We start from the raw sequence: 16892 nt of genomic DNA, 5'->3' as shown, positions 1-16892 counted from the left end.
CTTTTCGTTACTTTTGTTCCTTTTCGTTACTTTCGGTACTTTTCGTACTTTCAGACTTTCACATTTACTTTTAGTTACTTTCGTACTTTTAGTTACTTTCGTACTTTTAGTTACTTTCGTACATTTAGTTACTTTTTAGTTACTGTCGTACTTGTAGTTACTTTCGTACTTATAGTTACTTTTGAACTTTTAGTTACTTTTTAGTTACTTTGGTACTTTTAGTTACTTTTGTACTTTTAGTTACTTTTTAGTTACTTTCGTACTTTTAGTTACTTTTTAGTTACTTTTGTACTTTTAGTTACCTTTGTATTTTTAGTTACTTTTTAGTTACTTTGACTTTTAGTTACTTTTTAGTTACTTTGGTACTTTTAGTTACTTTTTAGTTACTTTGGTACTTTTAGTTACTTTTTAGTTACTTTCGTACTTTTAGTTACTTTTTAGTTACTTTGGTACTTTTAGTTACTTTTTTAGTTACTTTTGTACTTTTAGTTACTTTTTAGTTACTTTTGTACTTTTAGTTACTTTTTAGTTACTTTCGTACTTTTAGTTACTTTTTAGTTACTTTGGTACTTTTAGTTACTTTTGTACTTTTAGTTACTTTTGTACTTTTAGTTACTTTTGTACTTTTAGTTACTTTTTAGTTACTTTTGTACTTTTAGTTACTTTTTAGTTACTTTCGTACTTTTAGTTACTTTTTAGTTACTTTCGTACTTTTAGTTACTTTTGTACTTTTAGTTACTTTTTAGTTACTTTCGTACTTTTAGTTACTTTTTAGTTACTTTTGTACTTTTAGTTACTTTTTAGTTACTTTTGTACTTTTTAGTAACTTTCATACTTTTAGTTACTTTTTAGTTGCTTTTGTACGTTTAGTTACTTTTGTACTTTTAGTTACTTTTGTACTTTTAGTCACGTCACGTCACGTCACGTTACGTTACTGTACGTTACGTCGCGTCACGTCGCGTCACGTCGCGTCGCCCATTTCAAATTACTCCAGAATACAATTACTTTTTGGGGTTTTGAATTCCCTGCAAACTTTGGTAACAATTTGAGCATGTCTAGGCCCTGAAAAAGCCCCAAAAGGGAAATACAAATCCTTCGAAATACAATAGGGCCTGCCACCGGAGGTGCTCGGGCCCTAATTAATCATTAACACCATTTGTGACACACACAGTATAATATCTGTCAGATGGTTTATTGAAACATGCAATCCAAGTCATATCAGCAGCCAGACACAGCCGTACATCTGTCAACATGTTGCAGTATATTAAGGCAGGAAAAAAAATAAAATAAAAACAGGTTATGTACAGTCAACATCTTTTAAGAGTTCTCTTGAACATATACAGTTGTAAACAGCGACCACAGCTACGTATGTCTCATCCCCCTCGGTGGAAAAAAATGCACACATGTGGTTTCTTAAAGGGTAAATCCACCTGAAAATATAGACTATCGTGGATAAGAATCTTAAAATGTGTCTCTCCTTCAACTGAAAAGCAGAGACAAAGGTTTTATTTTTTCCCTCCCCTCGCTTTCACGTCAACTTTTTTTATTCCTGGTGGACAACGCTGATCCAAACGACAGCACGTGGTGTCATGGTAATACAGTAGCAAAGTGGAAAGTACTCTCATTTATGTTCTTTCCATTGACATCTTTACAGAATACTGACAGACACAAGGTAACTATAGTTTTCCTTTTTCGCCATTTCTGTCTGTGCGGCGACGTGGCACTAATGCAACTATCAAACATTTTTAGCTTAACTGACTACGAGCGTTACTTCAATGTCTCCGCTAAAGCTCTACTGTATGACTCTTCAATACACCTACTGAGAATATAAGGCACTTTGATGTGATTAGTAGCTGAACTACAACCTAAGAGGGGCGTCTAATCTTGGCTATTCTGGCTCCATACACACACATACACACTGTAACTGTAGCGATCCGTTGTGTTATTATTACATGCCTGCGTTTTTAGATTCACCACACTGATTTATTACACTGTGGCTGCTCTGCACGTCCTCGTATGGCTATAATAACATGACAATCATGCAACAAGACCTGCTAATCTTTGGCCACCAATCCTCACAAGGAAAAAACAAGCACAATACATTTGGCAAAAAATAATCTGTGTAACAACAACAAGAAAAGAAAAAAACAGCTCAAAAGGATAATTAATACTGCTTCATTATGCAGCTTGTGCATAATGCAGGATTGAGGGCACTGCATTCTGCTTCGTAATAAAATATAATCATTCACTTAATAATGATAGAAAGTAAGAAAACATTTACAGTAAGCGATCATTTTGGTACACGCAGACAGGAACATTCTTCAGTAACAAAACTATTAACTATTTGTGCATAGTTTTAACATGAACAGACAGTCCAAGCTACAGGGATAGATTCTCATATGCAAAATGATCAAATCTAGACACTTTTCCTACAGACACAAGAGAAGTTCTCTTTACTTATATAAGACCCAGGTAAAATGCATTTACTGCAGAGATAACACGATTTTAAAGATATAGAGTTCATAGATTCACATACCAAGAATATTGTTCAAAAGGCAACAGTTCTCAATCATGATGCTTGTGAGAAAACATTACAAATCATTCAGCAGGTACTAAAGTGAGAGTAAAAGTACTTTGAGTGGATATGTCCATGAATAAAGTCCACATCAGCCTGATGTTTAGAGAGTCCTGACATGTTCAGTGACGTCTGAACATTTGTATTCTTCATGCTCTAACTTCTGACGGCTCATCACTAAGTGCTAAATGACTTCCATTCCATGATCGACATCATTCCTCCACTATCTGAGTCTTTACAGTCACGGCTGCCTCCAGGTGATTGAAACAACAGTGCATAGTAGTGTGCTACTGAGGTATCCTGTACTATACGACTCCCACGCATTGATGGGTTCGGGGGGTTGGGGGGGTGATGTGGGCTCTGGAAGGTAAAACGAGATGCGTTTCCTTCCAATCAGAGCGGCCTCACACGTAGATCCCCTCTGGGTTCAGGCCAGAAGTGAGAGGGTTGTGGAGGACCCGCAGGTGACCAGACATCGTATGGGTTGAGACAGGGCGCTTCAGAGAGCCAGTGAGGGGAACTGAATTTTAACAAGAGAACAACAGACAATTCATTTAAAACAATACACTGAATGTAAGTCCATCCATCCATTCATTATCTACGCTTATTACTTTGAGGGTCACATGGGAGCTGGAGCCAATCCCAACTGGCATTGAGCAAGAATTGTGGCACAACCTAGAAAGTTGGTTTAACGCAGGAGACATACAACCAGTGACATGCACATTTACACCTACGGTCAATTTAGAGTCTGCAGTTAACCTAACCCTTTGGATGTCTTTGGACTGTGTGAGGAAGCCTTAGTACCCAGAGAAAACTCCCACACAGACTTGGAGAGAACATGCAAACAATATACTTTGCAGTTTACTGATGAAGACCTCAAGATTTGGTAAAATGTCAAAATTAAGCATTTGAGCAAAAAATATTTTCCTGTGATTTTCTTAGATTAAAGAAAAACATTTTTGTTGAATTTCTTTATAAATTGACATTGTTTTTAAATGTGCCCTGTTTATTTACATTCCTAAAAAGTACCAATACATTCCCTGATAACAAAATAAATGTCATGTTTGTGCTATGTGATATCTTTGCCACCAGGGGCCACTGCTGAGCCGTGCAGTGAATCAGCAGATGCAATGGGTTTATGGCCCAGCACAAAAGATTTTACACACATGAAGTAGAAGGTTACTAGAAGGACATGAGCACTCAACTCATTACTTTTCGTAATTGGAAACCATTACCATGAAGTTTGATAATGCAACTATGAAGTGCATGTCACGCAGAAAGAAAATCTCTTGGGAGAGGTCAAATATTTAAGTTTGATTAAGGCTGTGTTAACTGTTGTGTTAAGGATTTGAGCCAAAAATCAAATCAGGTTACCTTCCACTGTTTCACACAGCCACCCAGTTAATTTACGACTACAGTGGATTAAAATTGTTCAATCAAGTTTAAGTCAAACATGAAATCCCATACACTGCATTTACTTGCTCTTTAATGCAGAGGGAATGCGGAATACTAAATAATTCATTAGTGCTCTATAGTAGAGCTTAAACTTGATGCTTGTGCTTCATTTGGATTCACACATTTATTTCTGTGCTACGGATTTATTTTTAAGTTTGTATATTTCTTTTTCAGCCTATAAACTTTGCTTTGCAGGAGTGGATAAGCACCTCTTTGCCCGGAGGGCTTAATTTTACAAATTGGTGGTTACGTCCCTTGTTACTTCACATAATGCACTTATCTAATTTCCCCTTAAACTATATAAGCAGCTCGTCAATTTGATGTGATGAGCCACTGTTGCATTGTGACTGCTCTGTGCTGGTCTCCTGTGAGACGACAGAGCTTTGGTCCTATAATGCCATCACAGAAACATGTGACAGGGGCACAGTGTGACGGACGGAGTGGAGAGGAGAAAGTATAGTGAAGGAATGACACCAGGTCCGCCTGTATCCTGGCAGCTGTTGGCATGGAGACTATAACTGCAACTGGAGTGGGTAAAAACTAATATAATACTTCATTGCCCCCTCCTCACTTTATCACTTTATATATCTCTCTCTCTCTCTCTCTCTCTCTCTCTCTCTCTCTCTCTCTCTCTCTCTCTCTCTCTCTCTCTCTCTCTCTCTCTCTCTCTCTCTCTCTCTCTCTCTCTCTCTCTCTCTCTCTCTCTCACAGCTAAGTCATTTTCTCTCAGCAGTCCTAAGACATTAGGTAGAAAAATAATACGTTTCTAGATGGAAACAAATTATTTCACTAATGCACAGTCAAACTGCCATTTAATTGAAAGTGAGCTATTTGTCACCTCGATGAATGGCAGCCAAAGCCAAATTAAAAATTGCATCTTAGTCTCTCAGGATGTTGTAAGTGACTGATCAAATGAGCTGTAAGCCCCTGTCTCCTCCTCCAAAGTCTGAAAAGTCGGGTTGCTGAGCGAGAGATTGCAGTTGCGATTACACAGGGATGGTTGAACTTGCGCTCATCATAGCCTAGTGCTTGAAGGACCACGTGTGCACACAGAGCACATTTGTATCACATGCATGGTTTTTATGTGCGTGGTTTTTGAGACCGATTAAACACCATAAGATGCATGGTTTTGGGAGGATTGAAAAACTGACAAAAAGATGAAGATTTCTTTTTGAGTAGGAGAATAAAAAAATCGTCATCATGCTTACCAAGAGTGATGTGGCTACATTCATCCTCGCTGGGCTCGGCTGGCAGCACCGTGACTTTGGTGCCTGTCTGCTTGATGAACTGCTGCAGGTTAACTTGCCTCAGCTCCTTCGTCAGTTGCTCCAGATCATGTTGCATGTCCTTCAATGAAACAATCACAATCATTTAGGAAACAGTAAATCGTTAACAGCAGCTTGAATATGACCTCTACAGGCACAGATGACAAGAAACTGAGGTTATATATATATATATAATACAGCAGCCAACATGTAAAGGTATAGCAGAGAATGATGTCCCACCCTGTGTTTGTGATCTGGGCAGCCATGTTCTTTGTTTTGGTTGCTGGTCTGGTGCACATTCATGTTATAAAGAAAGATGGTAGTGATGTAGGAATTACACACATGTGGACACCCTAAATTTTACCCCTTTTCCGCACTGTGACATCTTTCAGAACTCACCTGTCACCTGCCACAGTGCTGTTAGAACCAGTCTATGGGCTACACACAGCTAAAAGGTGCTAGCCATACTAATCAGTAAATGTGGTGTGTCACACAGAGGCTCAGACACGACAGGAACATCAACCAGCGGATGAGATTTGATGGATCTATTTTACTAGTCCGCACAGCAGCCATCTAGATGGACTGTTTATTGTAAGGTCTCTTAAAGATAGTGTGAGTTTAATCTGTTGTGCTTCTGGTTGTGTGTTTATGAAGCTCTGTGCAACACCCATCTTGTGTCAATGAAACGTGTATATGAAACCTTTAAAGGCATCTTCTTGAAGGATGATCTGTCTCATCACTGCAACACCCTGCAGCACTGTTTTGTTAAAAATCTCGGGTAGCGAAAATAGGTGTTTAAATGCTCACCTGCAGTTTTTTACTGCTTTGTCCAAGGGACCTGTCCACGGCTCTGCAGCTACTCTCCAGCTGCACAGCCTGTCTCTCCTGGGCTTTCAGCTCTGTTTTAACCTTGAGGACCTGAGCCCGAGCCTCTGCCTCACTAACCCACTGGGTCTCCTGCCGCTCCCTCTGCAGCCGCTCCTCCTCCAGACCGGCCTCCACACCCTGATGGAACAACAAAAACAGTTCATGAAAAAGAAGAACTATGACAATACACAGACATTACTAGAACATCTGGTAATAATAAGGCAACTATGATGTAATGAAACAACTATTCTTTATTTCTTGGCTGGTTATATCTTTCAACTTTTTCCTTCCAAATCTTTCAACACAAAAACATGTTTTTATCCCAGATATAGCACACCTGTACCATTGACAGTTTTTCTTCAATGTCGTGTTCACAGCCCTGCAGGCGTCCTCGGAGCTCCTGCAGTCTTTCTTCCAGCTGCCTCTCACTCTCCAGCTCAATCTGCAGCTCAGTGGCCCAAAACTCCTCCTCCTCCATCTCCACCTCATTCTTCCTCAGGTGCTTCTCCAGCCTCAGGATCTCCTCCATCAGGCCTCCTCCTGCACCTGGGTCTCCAATGCACACTCCACCTCGCACCCCTCTCCCCTCAGCCCAGGACTGCAGCTCAGCCTCATAGGCCTCCAGCTTGTTCTCCAGCACGTTGAGAGTCTCTCTCTGTAGACCGACCAGTCTGACCAGATCTTCCATGCGACAGGCCCACAGGCTGGGAGATGCAGTCCCGATGGCCGTACCTCCATGGTGGTGATTCCCACTGTTTCCGAGGAGAAGTCTCCTTTTGGCCTCAGCCTCCCCGATGCGACCCCCGCTCAGTATCTCCCTCAGTCCTCTGGGCGCACCGGTGAACGTGAGAGACTTGCGGCGCGGTTCGCGGCGCCGGAGGGAGCGGTCGTTGGGATGACGAAGCTTTGCTAGGGGAGGGAGGCTCTGCCGGTGCAGCCCGCGTTCAGGTCCCCTGAAAGTGGGCCCTTCGGAGGGGGGTCTTTCAGTTAGGGAGGGGCCTGTGCGGTGCAGGATCAGCTGGACATCACCAGCATACTGGCCCCAAGTGTTCAGAGAGGCCACAGGGCTCTCATGAGGGGCGAGGTGACGCTCCGTGTCCCGCCATTTCTCTACAAGAGTGTATCTCCCAGTGCGACCTGTAAACATCACAATAGATGGTTATGAAAGTCAAAAACATAGAAACACAGCTATAATACACTACCAGCTTATGGAACTAACATGTTGGAAACATAGACCGTGAAGATGGACAACACGATGGCTCCCCTAAAGAAAAGCCAAAGTGTCTTGATCGCCCCCTAGTGGCTGTTTGAGGTCGACGTCATAAATCCGGTCTCCTCCATGTTGGGAGATGGGACATGGAACAGACTATACAGTAAACGTCAAATAGACTTTGCTCAGAGATTGTTTCTGGTTTAACAAGTTCTCATCTTATTTTAATGAGTTATTTGATGCTATAAAAACAAGGTGTAACATCATGATGACAGCTCAGAGTCTGACTCACGACTGTTTGAGCGCGTGTATCACCAAAACCCCCCAACACTGTTTCATCCCCGATCACTACTGCGCAGAGTGGCTCCAAATAAGATGAGATATTTTGGCTTTGTTTCTGGATAGTGGGAGGGAGTGGAGAAATGTCGTCCATACAGTCTCTGGTTGGCACACAACTGTCTGCTTAAATATTCAGCAGACAGAGGAATATCATTGGTGTAATGTTCCATAATTTTTCCACTTGAAAGTTGAAATTGTGGTTTCTGAAAACGGCTTGCAGCAGTTTTATAAGTGAGGAGAGCAAAACGCAGTCTACAAAGTAGAACAATACGAGTATAAGAACTATATAGATCTATAGGTTGGTTGGTGTAACAGTGTTTCTCTGTGGCTTGAGCACTAAGAGAAACATCTTTACATCACATATGATTCAGTGTTAATAACCTATACACAACACTTGAAGTAATGTGTAATCAACGTGATCAATGTTGACTTATTATCGTGTATATGGTTTAATATATTGTGACGGCAGAGGACGGGGCTCAGAAGTGCTGCATTCTCAGTTTGGCAGGACACAGAGCGATGAGTCAGACTTTCCCTCCTACTACCCCGCGCTTTGTGGGAAGTGATGTCAATAAAGTCTGCTCAAGTGCCCCCGTTCCTGAAGGAACCATATGGGAAAGGGGGGGGTTGATTAGAGAACCAATAAAGCCTCTGACTAGATCCACTGAATATCAGCAGGAGCTGAACATGTAGGCAGGAGACTCCTTCTTTATGTGCTTCATGACAACTTCTTCTCACTTAACAAAAGGCTTTTTGGAGAGCTGCAAACCCAGATTACAGTTGTGGGTTGATGAATCCATTGTTTTGTAAGTGTGAAGAACGTTGGGGAAGTTTTCTCCACGGAAATGCAATGAATGTGAACAACATATAAATCATCAGGCCAACTTTCTGATTTATTTTGGGGTAAAAAGACTGTGACGCGAAATGTGTTGATGAACAGATGAACATAGGAGCTACACTGCACTGCACACATTTACTGAGTGTCTGTACGTTTTCTGCTTTACTTGAAAAGTAGCATCTTGTAACTAAACAATATCCCTATTCTTTAACAACAGTACTAACTCTGTATCAAGTAGCACCTGATTAAGAATCATTCTGTTCAAGTAATACTGTTCCCAATGAAACGTAGATCACACTCAAATCTGATGTATTACCTATCAATTCCATCAGAACTATACAACCATTGAATCAATACTGCAACCCAAAGTTTACCAACTAACATCACTTCTTTAAATAGCAGTCGTGTCCTTTATGAATTCTGATGATTGACTCATATACGTAGCCTTCTCTGAGTAAGATGGAAACATGACAGGACATTTTCTATGATGGTGTAGCCTGATTCATTAAGACCAAGATAGTGCAGTTAAAGGTTTAATGGCAGCTTCAATCTTAAGTGTGTGTGTTTTTTTTCAAACCTATAGCCTGGGCCAGAGCGATCACCACTTCCTGGCACGTGGTTGCCTCAGTGACCCCACAGACGACCCTCTGGACTCCATCCACCCAGACCTTGAGCTCCATGTTGGGTCAGAAGCGAGGAGGCCGGTTGTGATGTGTTGGCCCCGACATTATTGAAGGCTCCAGCGGTGCAGGGCAGTTGAAACCCCTCTAGGTATTTCACTGGGGAGGAAACAAAAGGGAAAACAGGAAACGGTTAGTCAGGATGTGATCATGGCCAGAGTTATGATGCTCAGTCGGCTTTAAGGATAAAAGTCTTACTAGATGTACAAACAGCTCCGCCTTTTGGTTATACTGGCTAACACAAGTAGTGAAATAAGCAGAAACTACAAGGTGCAGTCAGGCTATTTTAGCAACAGCTTAGGTAAGATGAGGGTTGCCCAGTTGAGAATGGAGAGACAGACCTGCCAAGACCAGCTGGCCATAACGCTGTTGTTTTGTTCTTCTCTATGAATAGGTACATGTCTGTTGGGGGTGCAAGATGAGTGTGCGCAGACACATTTCCAAGCCCAGTTCCTGCTTTTGTATAAAGAATTAGATAGAGGCAGCGAAGACAGAGCAGGAAGACAAGGACAGGAAGAGAGAGGGAAACAGAGAAGGCAGAACATGTAAAGTAAGGTAAAAAAGAAGGAAAGAGAGTGTCAAGAGATGTTCTGACACCGATGCCAGCATTGAAAATGTTGGGTTTGGCATCAGCAAGTACTCATATCTATGTATCGATCGAATATCGTGTCTTTGTAAGTATACTGGTTTCACCCAGATAAAACTGCAATTTCCCCAGGAATCACGTCTTCTTGTCCGTTCCAAAACAGCAGTTAGGTTGCACTGCCACTGGCAAGTACTGTTCTTAGAGTGATGCAGAGTGGCGTTAATCAGACCTAGGTAAAATGTCAGCAATTTGGAAACATTTCACGCTGGGAAGTCCCACAAGTTAAACAGCGACGTGTAACATATGCAACACTTCAGTTTCAAGTAATTGAAGTGTATTCCTAGATTAATACATTTGCATTTTCTTTTTCAGTTGTGACTCTCAATCTAGATAATAAAAGAAGCTCTATGGCATTCATTCTCTGTATGTTTTTGTTTTTCAAATGGTATAACCTAAGCCAGGCCATCGACAATAGAATTAATCAATTTCATTCAGGTTTAGTAGCATACAGCTGATAAATACATCATATAAGCTGTTATTTACTACTAGGAACATCTCTACTGATTACTAGGATACAACTGAACATGAGAGATGGAGCCTCATGACATGAAGCTTGTCTCGGACTTAGAAAGCACATGTTAAAATGTGAAGGTTAACCAGCGAGAGCTTACGAAAAAGCCATTAAAAGCAGCAGATCCTTCGAAACGTTCTTGAAGGACAGGAAGAGAATGAGTGGCATCTCTCCAGATCCGTATCACTCTCCTTGGATCTAACCTTCACTGCACCTCCACCGCCGAGTCAAAAGGTCCTATTGTTCGCCAACCCCCCACTAATTACACCTCCCCTGGCCCACGGATTCTCTCCACACTCAAAGTCACCAGCCAGTCCTACCCACAACCCACTGCTTCTCCAAATGTGGTTAAGACATTAAGCCGTGCTGCGAGGTAACATCTGTAGAGAGAGAGACCACCAGAGCTGCAGCTAACCATTATTTTCATGATTGATTATTGTAGTTATTCAGTCGATTTTTTTACTTGATCAATTAATCGTTTACTTTTTAAAAGGTCAATCACAAGTCCTTCGTTCCCAAGCTGACATAAAAGTCACTTGTTTGGTCTGATTAACAAATCCTGACTTTTGAGAAAAGACGACAGCAAATGTTGGAATTCTTGCCACTATCCAGATGTGTTTCAAGTGCACACATTTTGTATCAATCCAGTACGTACAGCCTGTGAATTTGCAAGTGTCACCTTTGTCGGCGGCCAGACTCTTGATCACTCTATTCTTGGCGTATTCACAGCTGGTTGGAAAGTGCTTTTGTCGTTCATTCAGACTGACCTTAAATGGCGTTAAGGATGGAGGATGGAGAGGAACAGGAAAATAGTCAGACACTCAGGCACGGCACCAAGCAAGATTTTTCTGCAGTGACCCAAAACCCTGTCACCATTTTGTTTAACCCTTTTTTCTGGGCGGATGAGGAAACAGTAATGGGGATGAGAAGTCTTGATGCAAAGCAGGCACAGGGGATTTAGCCAGAGAGAACATTTGGATACTCTGGAGGCGGAAGAAGAAAAATAAATACTACCTGTGTTTTACAACACTTGTAAAGACTAATGTCATCGAGTCAAAATGGATAAACACAGAGCACTACATGAATTTCTGTGCATTGGGAATGGTCATGAAACTTTAATTTTTATCAAAATGCACAAACAATAAAAAGGAGAGTACTCAGCCAAAGCAGAACATTTCAGAGAGACAAAACAAACAGGCTTATCCAAGGTCTCTTCCTCAGAGAAAACTCAGGGGGGCATTTACAAATGTCACTCACTCTGCCCCAGACTCGAAACATTTATTGTACATTCATTAACACTAACCCAGAAAACCTAACTTATGATACAGGCACAGTGGCGTGGGGCAGAGTGCCACCCTGAGCCCTGCGAGCTCCATTCCTCGGGCCTGTCAAAGCCACAGCCTGGGGAGATGCCCGCTCCCTGATTTGTGCAGCTCGTCTTGTGCCAGAGGAGCATTTCATGAGGCGAGAGGAGGGCTTAAATTCCCTGTGAATTCTACTTAAGCTCAGTTGAGAGATGATCAACTCCTGCAGTAAAACCTCCGACACGAGATGATTTCAGCCCCCGCATTCATTTGTTTCAGTCGGTTGAGCGGTGTTGACTCGAGATGCATCCCCCCTTCGGAGCAGCAAGGTGTGTGAGCCTGCCCGCTGCACTACCCGGCTGCTGGTGACAATTCTCCAGGCCTACATGAGGACACTGAGCTGGCAGTGAAAAGACTTCCACTGGCTGCTGGTGTAAACAACCTACCATATGCTACTGTGGGGGCTCTAACATGACCAACGCACTGCAGTACCCTCTAAGACATACTGAGGAGTCTTTAATGTAGGAGCTTTAAAAAACAAAGGCTTCTTTTGGTGGATTTACAGTCAGGAATCACAGACTGGCCAGTGTATCGTGCAGTTGAACACTTTGCTGAACAAGGGGGAAAACAAAATGGGCGTTCATTACGTTAAAAAACAAAACCAAGAGTGCGTTTTACTCCGGAGAGCTCACTGTGGGGCAGTAGCTGAACAAAACTGAGAAAAATGATCTCACAGGAAATCACTAATCACTAATGTTCCACAAGTTCTACCACCCTGAATAGATGCCATTACCCTCTGGTTCCCGGCCGACTTGTTGACCATTGTTCACTAGAGGGGGAAAACAACACATCCATTTCATGCAGCACGGAGGTTTACTCATTGTGAGTTTGAAGGAATTTATATCCAGTTAGCTAATGAAGAATTATAACTAATCTATTACACGATTCTGACATGCAAAACTCTCCCACACTGCTTTTAATTAAAGACAATGGGATACTTCTTAAAGACTGGAGAAACAGCAGTCTGTTAGTCTTTAAACCTCCTTTCCCTATTGCTAACCAAACTTTAATTCAAATTGCACTCCCTGTAGAGAAACATGTAATTACTAGCAATTTATACGCGGCTGTAATTGGTAACAGATCTGTTGTGAAGTAGATTTCTGTGAGCAGCCAGAGACAGACACTGGTTTACTTTGGAGGAACTGGTGGTAACTTGGTTGGAACAAATTGGATAAATCTTTTTTTCCTCCTATTCAGTTCCTTCAGATTGTCATCAAGAGCTACCGGCCCAGACTAATCCCTGAGCCATCAGGTATATTTGGGTGGCAACAGTGAGCAACTATTGCACAACACGCTGTGAGGATCACAGCCCCTTGGTTAAAAGTCTTACAGTGGGAACAAGATAAAGTTGTCCCTCATCGTCAACATGCCAGCCGGGCCCGTACACAATACTCTCTGTAAATATAAACACAACAGGACATGGCAAAGACTGCTGCCAGAGATGGGCCTTGATCCTGGAGAGTGGAAACTGATAACGTCCTGGGTATGCATTCCTGGGCTGTGAGAATGCAACAGGCCATGACTAAGAGATAAGAAAGCTATATGGGTCTGTCCACTCTGTGATCTCTGCTATGCACCATGCAACAGCTACACGGTGACACTTCAACGAACTGAAGCCAAGCTGAAGTGTGTTCACTGCAACATTCTGGATAAAGGAAATGAGCAAAATCCAGCTGCTGGTTCTCAAGCACTAAAAAGATGAACCCAAGTTTCCAACGGTTTTCTATTTGTTTTCTTTTTTACAAGACCTAATGGGTGCAATAAAGATAAATATGCACTTAAATGCAGTTGAAGGGGGCATTGTACATTTCAGAGAGGATGAAAGACCATTCAAACTCACCTTTTTTGCGTGTCAGGTTTTTTGAGAACAGTGAGTGGGAGCCCAACTACATACAAAGCCAAAGAAACCGCAACATTTTGACAAAAAGGTGCTAGCATTGGCCAGCACCTCTTCAGAATTTTAGCTCCAACTCCTAATTTTTGCTGTTGCACCAATCTGTACGCTGGAGTGTTTGGAATTAAACCCACTTCCAGTCACGCTATACACAAAACCCACAGCTCCCGAGAGCGCTCCAGTGGCCCCTGCCCCGGAGCAAGCCTCCCCCTCTCGCTCCCTCTCTCTCTGCCTGGCTGATATTAAACTATTAGGCGCTGGAGCAGCCTCCCCTATTCCCCTATTTGGGAGGTCAGCGCTGGCAGGATCTCGAACATCTGGACGGCACGTTCAGCCAGCTATAATGCCGCCTTTGTTCCCTTGCCATGTTCCCTGCTCTCTATCCAGCTTTGAAGAGCCAGCAGGGCATAGGCAGCAGGCTCCTGCACTGGGGCACAGTGGGGCAAAAAAAAATAAAAATAAGAGGCCTCCGAGGCTTCAGTTTACATGTTCCAGCGGTTTGTAAAACACCATTTGTAGCTGAATCACACTCCAACATATAAGCATTTATATAGAGCGAAAATGGTTTTAACAACAGCAGCTGTAACAGAAGATTAATGAGTAAAGTGGGAAAACTTTTCTTTTTTAACCTATTTTTTCCAGTCTGTGAAAGTTTAGTTAGCAGCCTGGTCTTCATGGTGCTTTGACACCAGTAAACACAGCAAAGGCCACTGAATTACATGATTCTATTACCAAAATAAAGCAATCCTCGTAGATCACAAAGCATGAGGCTGTAAGACAAAAACAGCGTTTTGACTGAATGCAGCTACTCCACAGGTTGGTTCTGCTACACCTGGTGTATATTAGAGAAGAAGTTATAGATAGAAATAACTGTGGCTGACTTTTTAAAATAATGACTCTGTCACGAGTACTGATAAATATAAACATTTCAGAAGATGGGAGGTTGTAGTGTTTACAGAAGAGGCTCAATCTGGAGAGACACAGTTATGTGGGGAATAATAACAATTTAAGTAAACATTAAAGTAAATATTTTACTGAAGTTATTATAAGGCAGAATAAACCAATGCCTTCGTGGGGTCAAATATAGGGCTGGGCGATATGGCCAAAAAAGTTAAGAAGAAACATTCATATCAATGAATATCGATAATTATCACGATAAATTATTGTTTCTTTAAAGTTTAAAGACTGATTTGAAACTCTTTTTCATGGACAGAGAATGACAAATGCTTGGTGGACAGCAAAACATTTTTCCAAATCGGAGGAAGATCAATTATGTGATTTACCTCCTTACTTTGCTGTTCAATTGATAAATAATATATCGATGTATATTGAACTTTTGACTATTGCTATCGAGGAAAATTAGATTTCGATAATTATCGTTGTATTGAGCCAGGTAGCAGATGAGGACACACTTAGAAAACAATAGTAGCCACTAAACATCCTAGAAGACCTCAGTGGTGTTTTCCAGTATTAGTTTTAGTATTAAAAGGCACCACCGCCTCACAGAGTTGCTGTGGAGGAAGACGAGGTTGGAGAAATGGCGATAATTAGCTGTAGTGGTCTCCCGGAGCAGGAGAACTATTCTACTACAGAAATGTTTCCGTTATCCGGCGTCACAACTATACGACGCGTCTTCCACATCCAGCCATCACCGTTATACCAACAAACCGTTATCTCCGCTCATATCTCACCTTCACTGCGCAAGATACGGTCCGGCTCGAGGGCTCCTTATCCCGGGAGAAGTTCACGAAGGGAAACCGGAGGTGAAAGACGTCAATTCCGCGGTGAGAGCGTTTCCTCTCCTCTCACCATCATCCGGTGAATCACTTCAGACCAACTGCGACAAAGTAACGTTTCGCTGCGGGACGACAGAAAACGCGACGCACGACTCCAGGCTGCGGACGTGACCGAAAAAACAGACGACTGCTGTGTTATGGTCCGAAACTTTGAGCCCGTCCAGGGTCTGCGCGCTGGTGTTTTGCGGTCGCTGCGGAAATTGCCCCTCTCCCCGTTTCAATACTCCTGCTGGTAAATACTGTGCATTGGAAGTGGGACACCGCAAGGCATTGTGGACTGTTTTAAAGCTGCAATACACTCTGCCGGGGCGGAGGGGCCGAGGGGCCGAGGGGCCACCTACAGCCCGCAGACAACTCCTACACTTCCAGGACGTTTAAACACCTCCCTCCATTAGATACTCACACAGAGCTGCGTTCACACTGCAAGACTCACTGCTCACGTCTGTTTTTCCTCCTGATCTGATTTTTTTTATGTAGCTGTTCACATTTATCTTTTAAAATGTGGCCAGGATCAGACTCCAATGTGAACTGGTCATGGCCCTAATGTAAATGGTCTGGATTTGAATGGTCTTGATGGCCACTCAAAGCACTTTACGGTACAGTTTTGCCATTCACACACATTCATACAGTCCATCTATGGGCCATTCGGGGTTCAGTATCTTCCCCAAGGTACACTCGGCATGTAAACACAGAGAAGAAGTCGGTAATAAACACTGAGGCCACAGACGTGAGCGTACACAGACTGGTCACCATACGGCCACTCAAGTTTTGCTTGTACAGACGTTCCACAGTAGTCAGTCAGGTTTTAGACCTCACTGTCCCTCGACTGACTGCCTCCTTCACAGCTGTCTTCCATGGTTCTTTTCGCAGGGTGCCTTCCCAAATAAAAAAATCTGATTCGGGCCATTTGGGGCGGGCCGTGTGAATGTAGTCATAGAGCTAGGAAATGATCAGCGGTGGTTGTCAGCCACTATCACTATAAAAGTCTAATGTATCATGTATTTGGACTAATAGAAATACATAGTGTCCAATGTGCAGTATTGACAGTTTTCAAAGCAGAACTTTTGAAAACAATGAAACATGTGCATTGCTTTGATTCAAAGGCACTGCAGGATAATCCTAAAAAAAGGATTAATGATGATTAATTTTAAATTACAACACATTATATTAAAATGACTTAAATATCGTGCACTTGAAACAAGACACATTAGCCAGAATATACCATAAGTGAAAAATTGGATAGAAGAACAGATCAAGTGTTTGTCATAATTAAATACAATGATAAGTGTCACAAACAATAGAAAAAGCCTTTCTCACAAGTCAACTTACATAAATGAACAAGTATAATATAGTTTTTTCTGTTTCACCTCACACATTCTTTATATTTGCAAAAGCAAAGGATTAATATCCTAGAATCAAGTGGCGCAGCTGATGAACCATGGGACCATGTAT

General features: G+C 42.2%; 1 protein-coding gene across 2 annotated transcripts; it reads right to left on the bottom strand.

Moving 5' to 3' along the window:
• Positions 1 to 1173: 1173 nt before the first annotated feature.
• LOC118109708 (ras association domain-containing protein 8) lies at positions 1174 to 15739 on the bottom strand. Of its 2 annotated transcripts, none has more exons than XM_035157046.2 (6): positions 15336 to 15739; positions 9127 to 9328; positions 6500 to 7299; positions 6103 to 6300; positions 5239 to 5377; positions 1174 to 3095 (listed from the first exon to the last, which is right to left on the bottom strand). In XM_035157046.2, exons 2-6 carry the CDS (start codon positions 9227 to 9229, stop codon positions 2980 to 2982), a joined length of 1356 nt encoding a protein of 451 aa, XP_035012937.1. In that variant the 5' UTR covers positions 9230 to 9328; positions 15336 to 15739; the 3' UTR covers positions 1174 to 2979. The 2 variants fall into 2 exon arrangements, with proteins under 2 accessions (XP_035012937.1, XP_035012938.1); XM_035157047.2 differs by having other exon boundaries at positions 6506 to 7299; positions 15336 to 15738.
• Between the last annotated feature and the right edge of the window lie 1153 nt (positions 15740 to 16892).

The sequence above is a fragment of the Hippoglossus stenolepis genome, chromosome 5 (genome assembly GCF_022539355.2).
Source record: "Hippoglossus stenolepis isolate QCI-W04-F060 chromosome 5, HSTE1.2, whole genome shotgun sequence".
NCBI classification, from domain to species: domain Eukaryota; kingdom Metazoa; phylum Chordata; class Actinopteri; order Pleuronectiformes; family Pleuronectidae; genus Hippoglossus; species Hippoglossus stenolepis.
This window is presented reverse-complemented; position numbering and strand designations above follow the sequence as displayed.

Bases quoted from the DNA above. Each gene is read 5' to 3' on its own strand.
- LOC118109708 (XM_035157046.2), bottom strand. From the start codon at position 9,229: ATGGAGCTCAAGGTCTGGGTGGATGGAGTCCAGAGGGTCGTCTGTGGG. The intron at 7,300-9,126 runs GTTTGAAAAAAA...TGATGTTTACAG, and splicing joins CGCTCTGGCCCAGGCTATAG to GTCGCACTGGGAGATACACT. The intron at 6,301-6,499 runs GTGTGCTATATC...TTGTTCCATCAG, and splicing joins AAAAACTGTCAATGGTACAG to GGTGTGGAGGCCGGTCTGGA.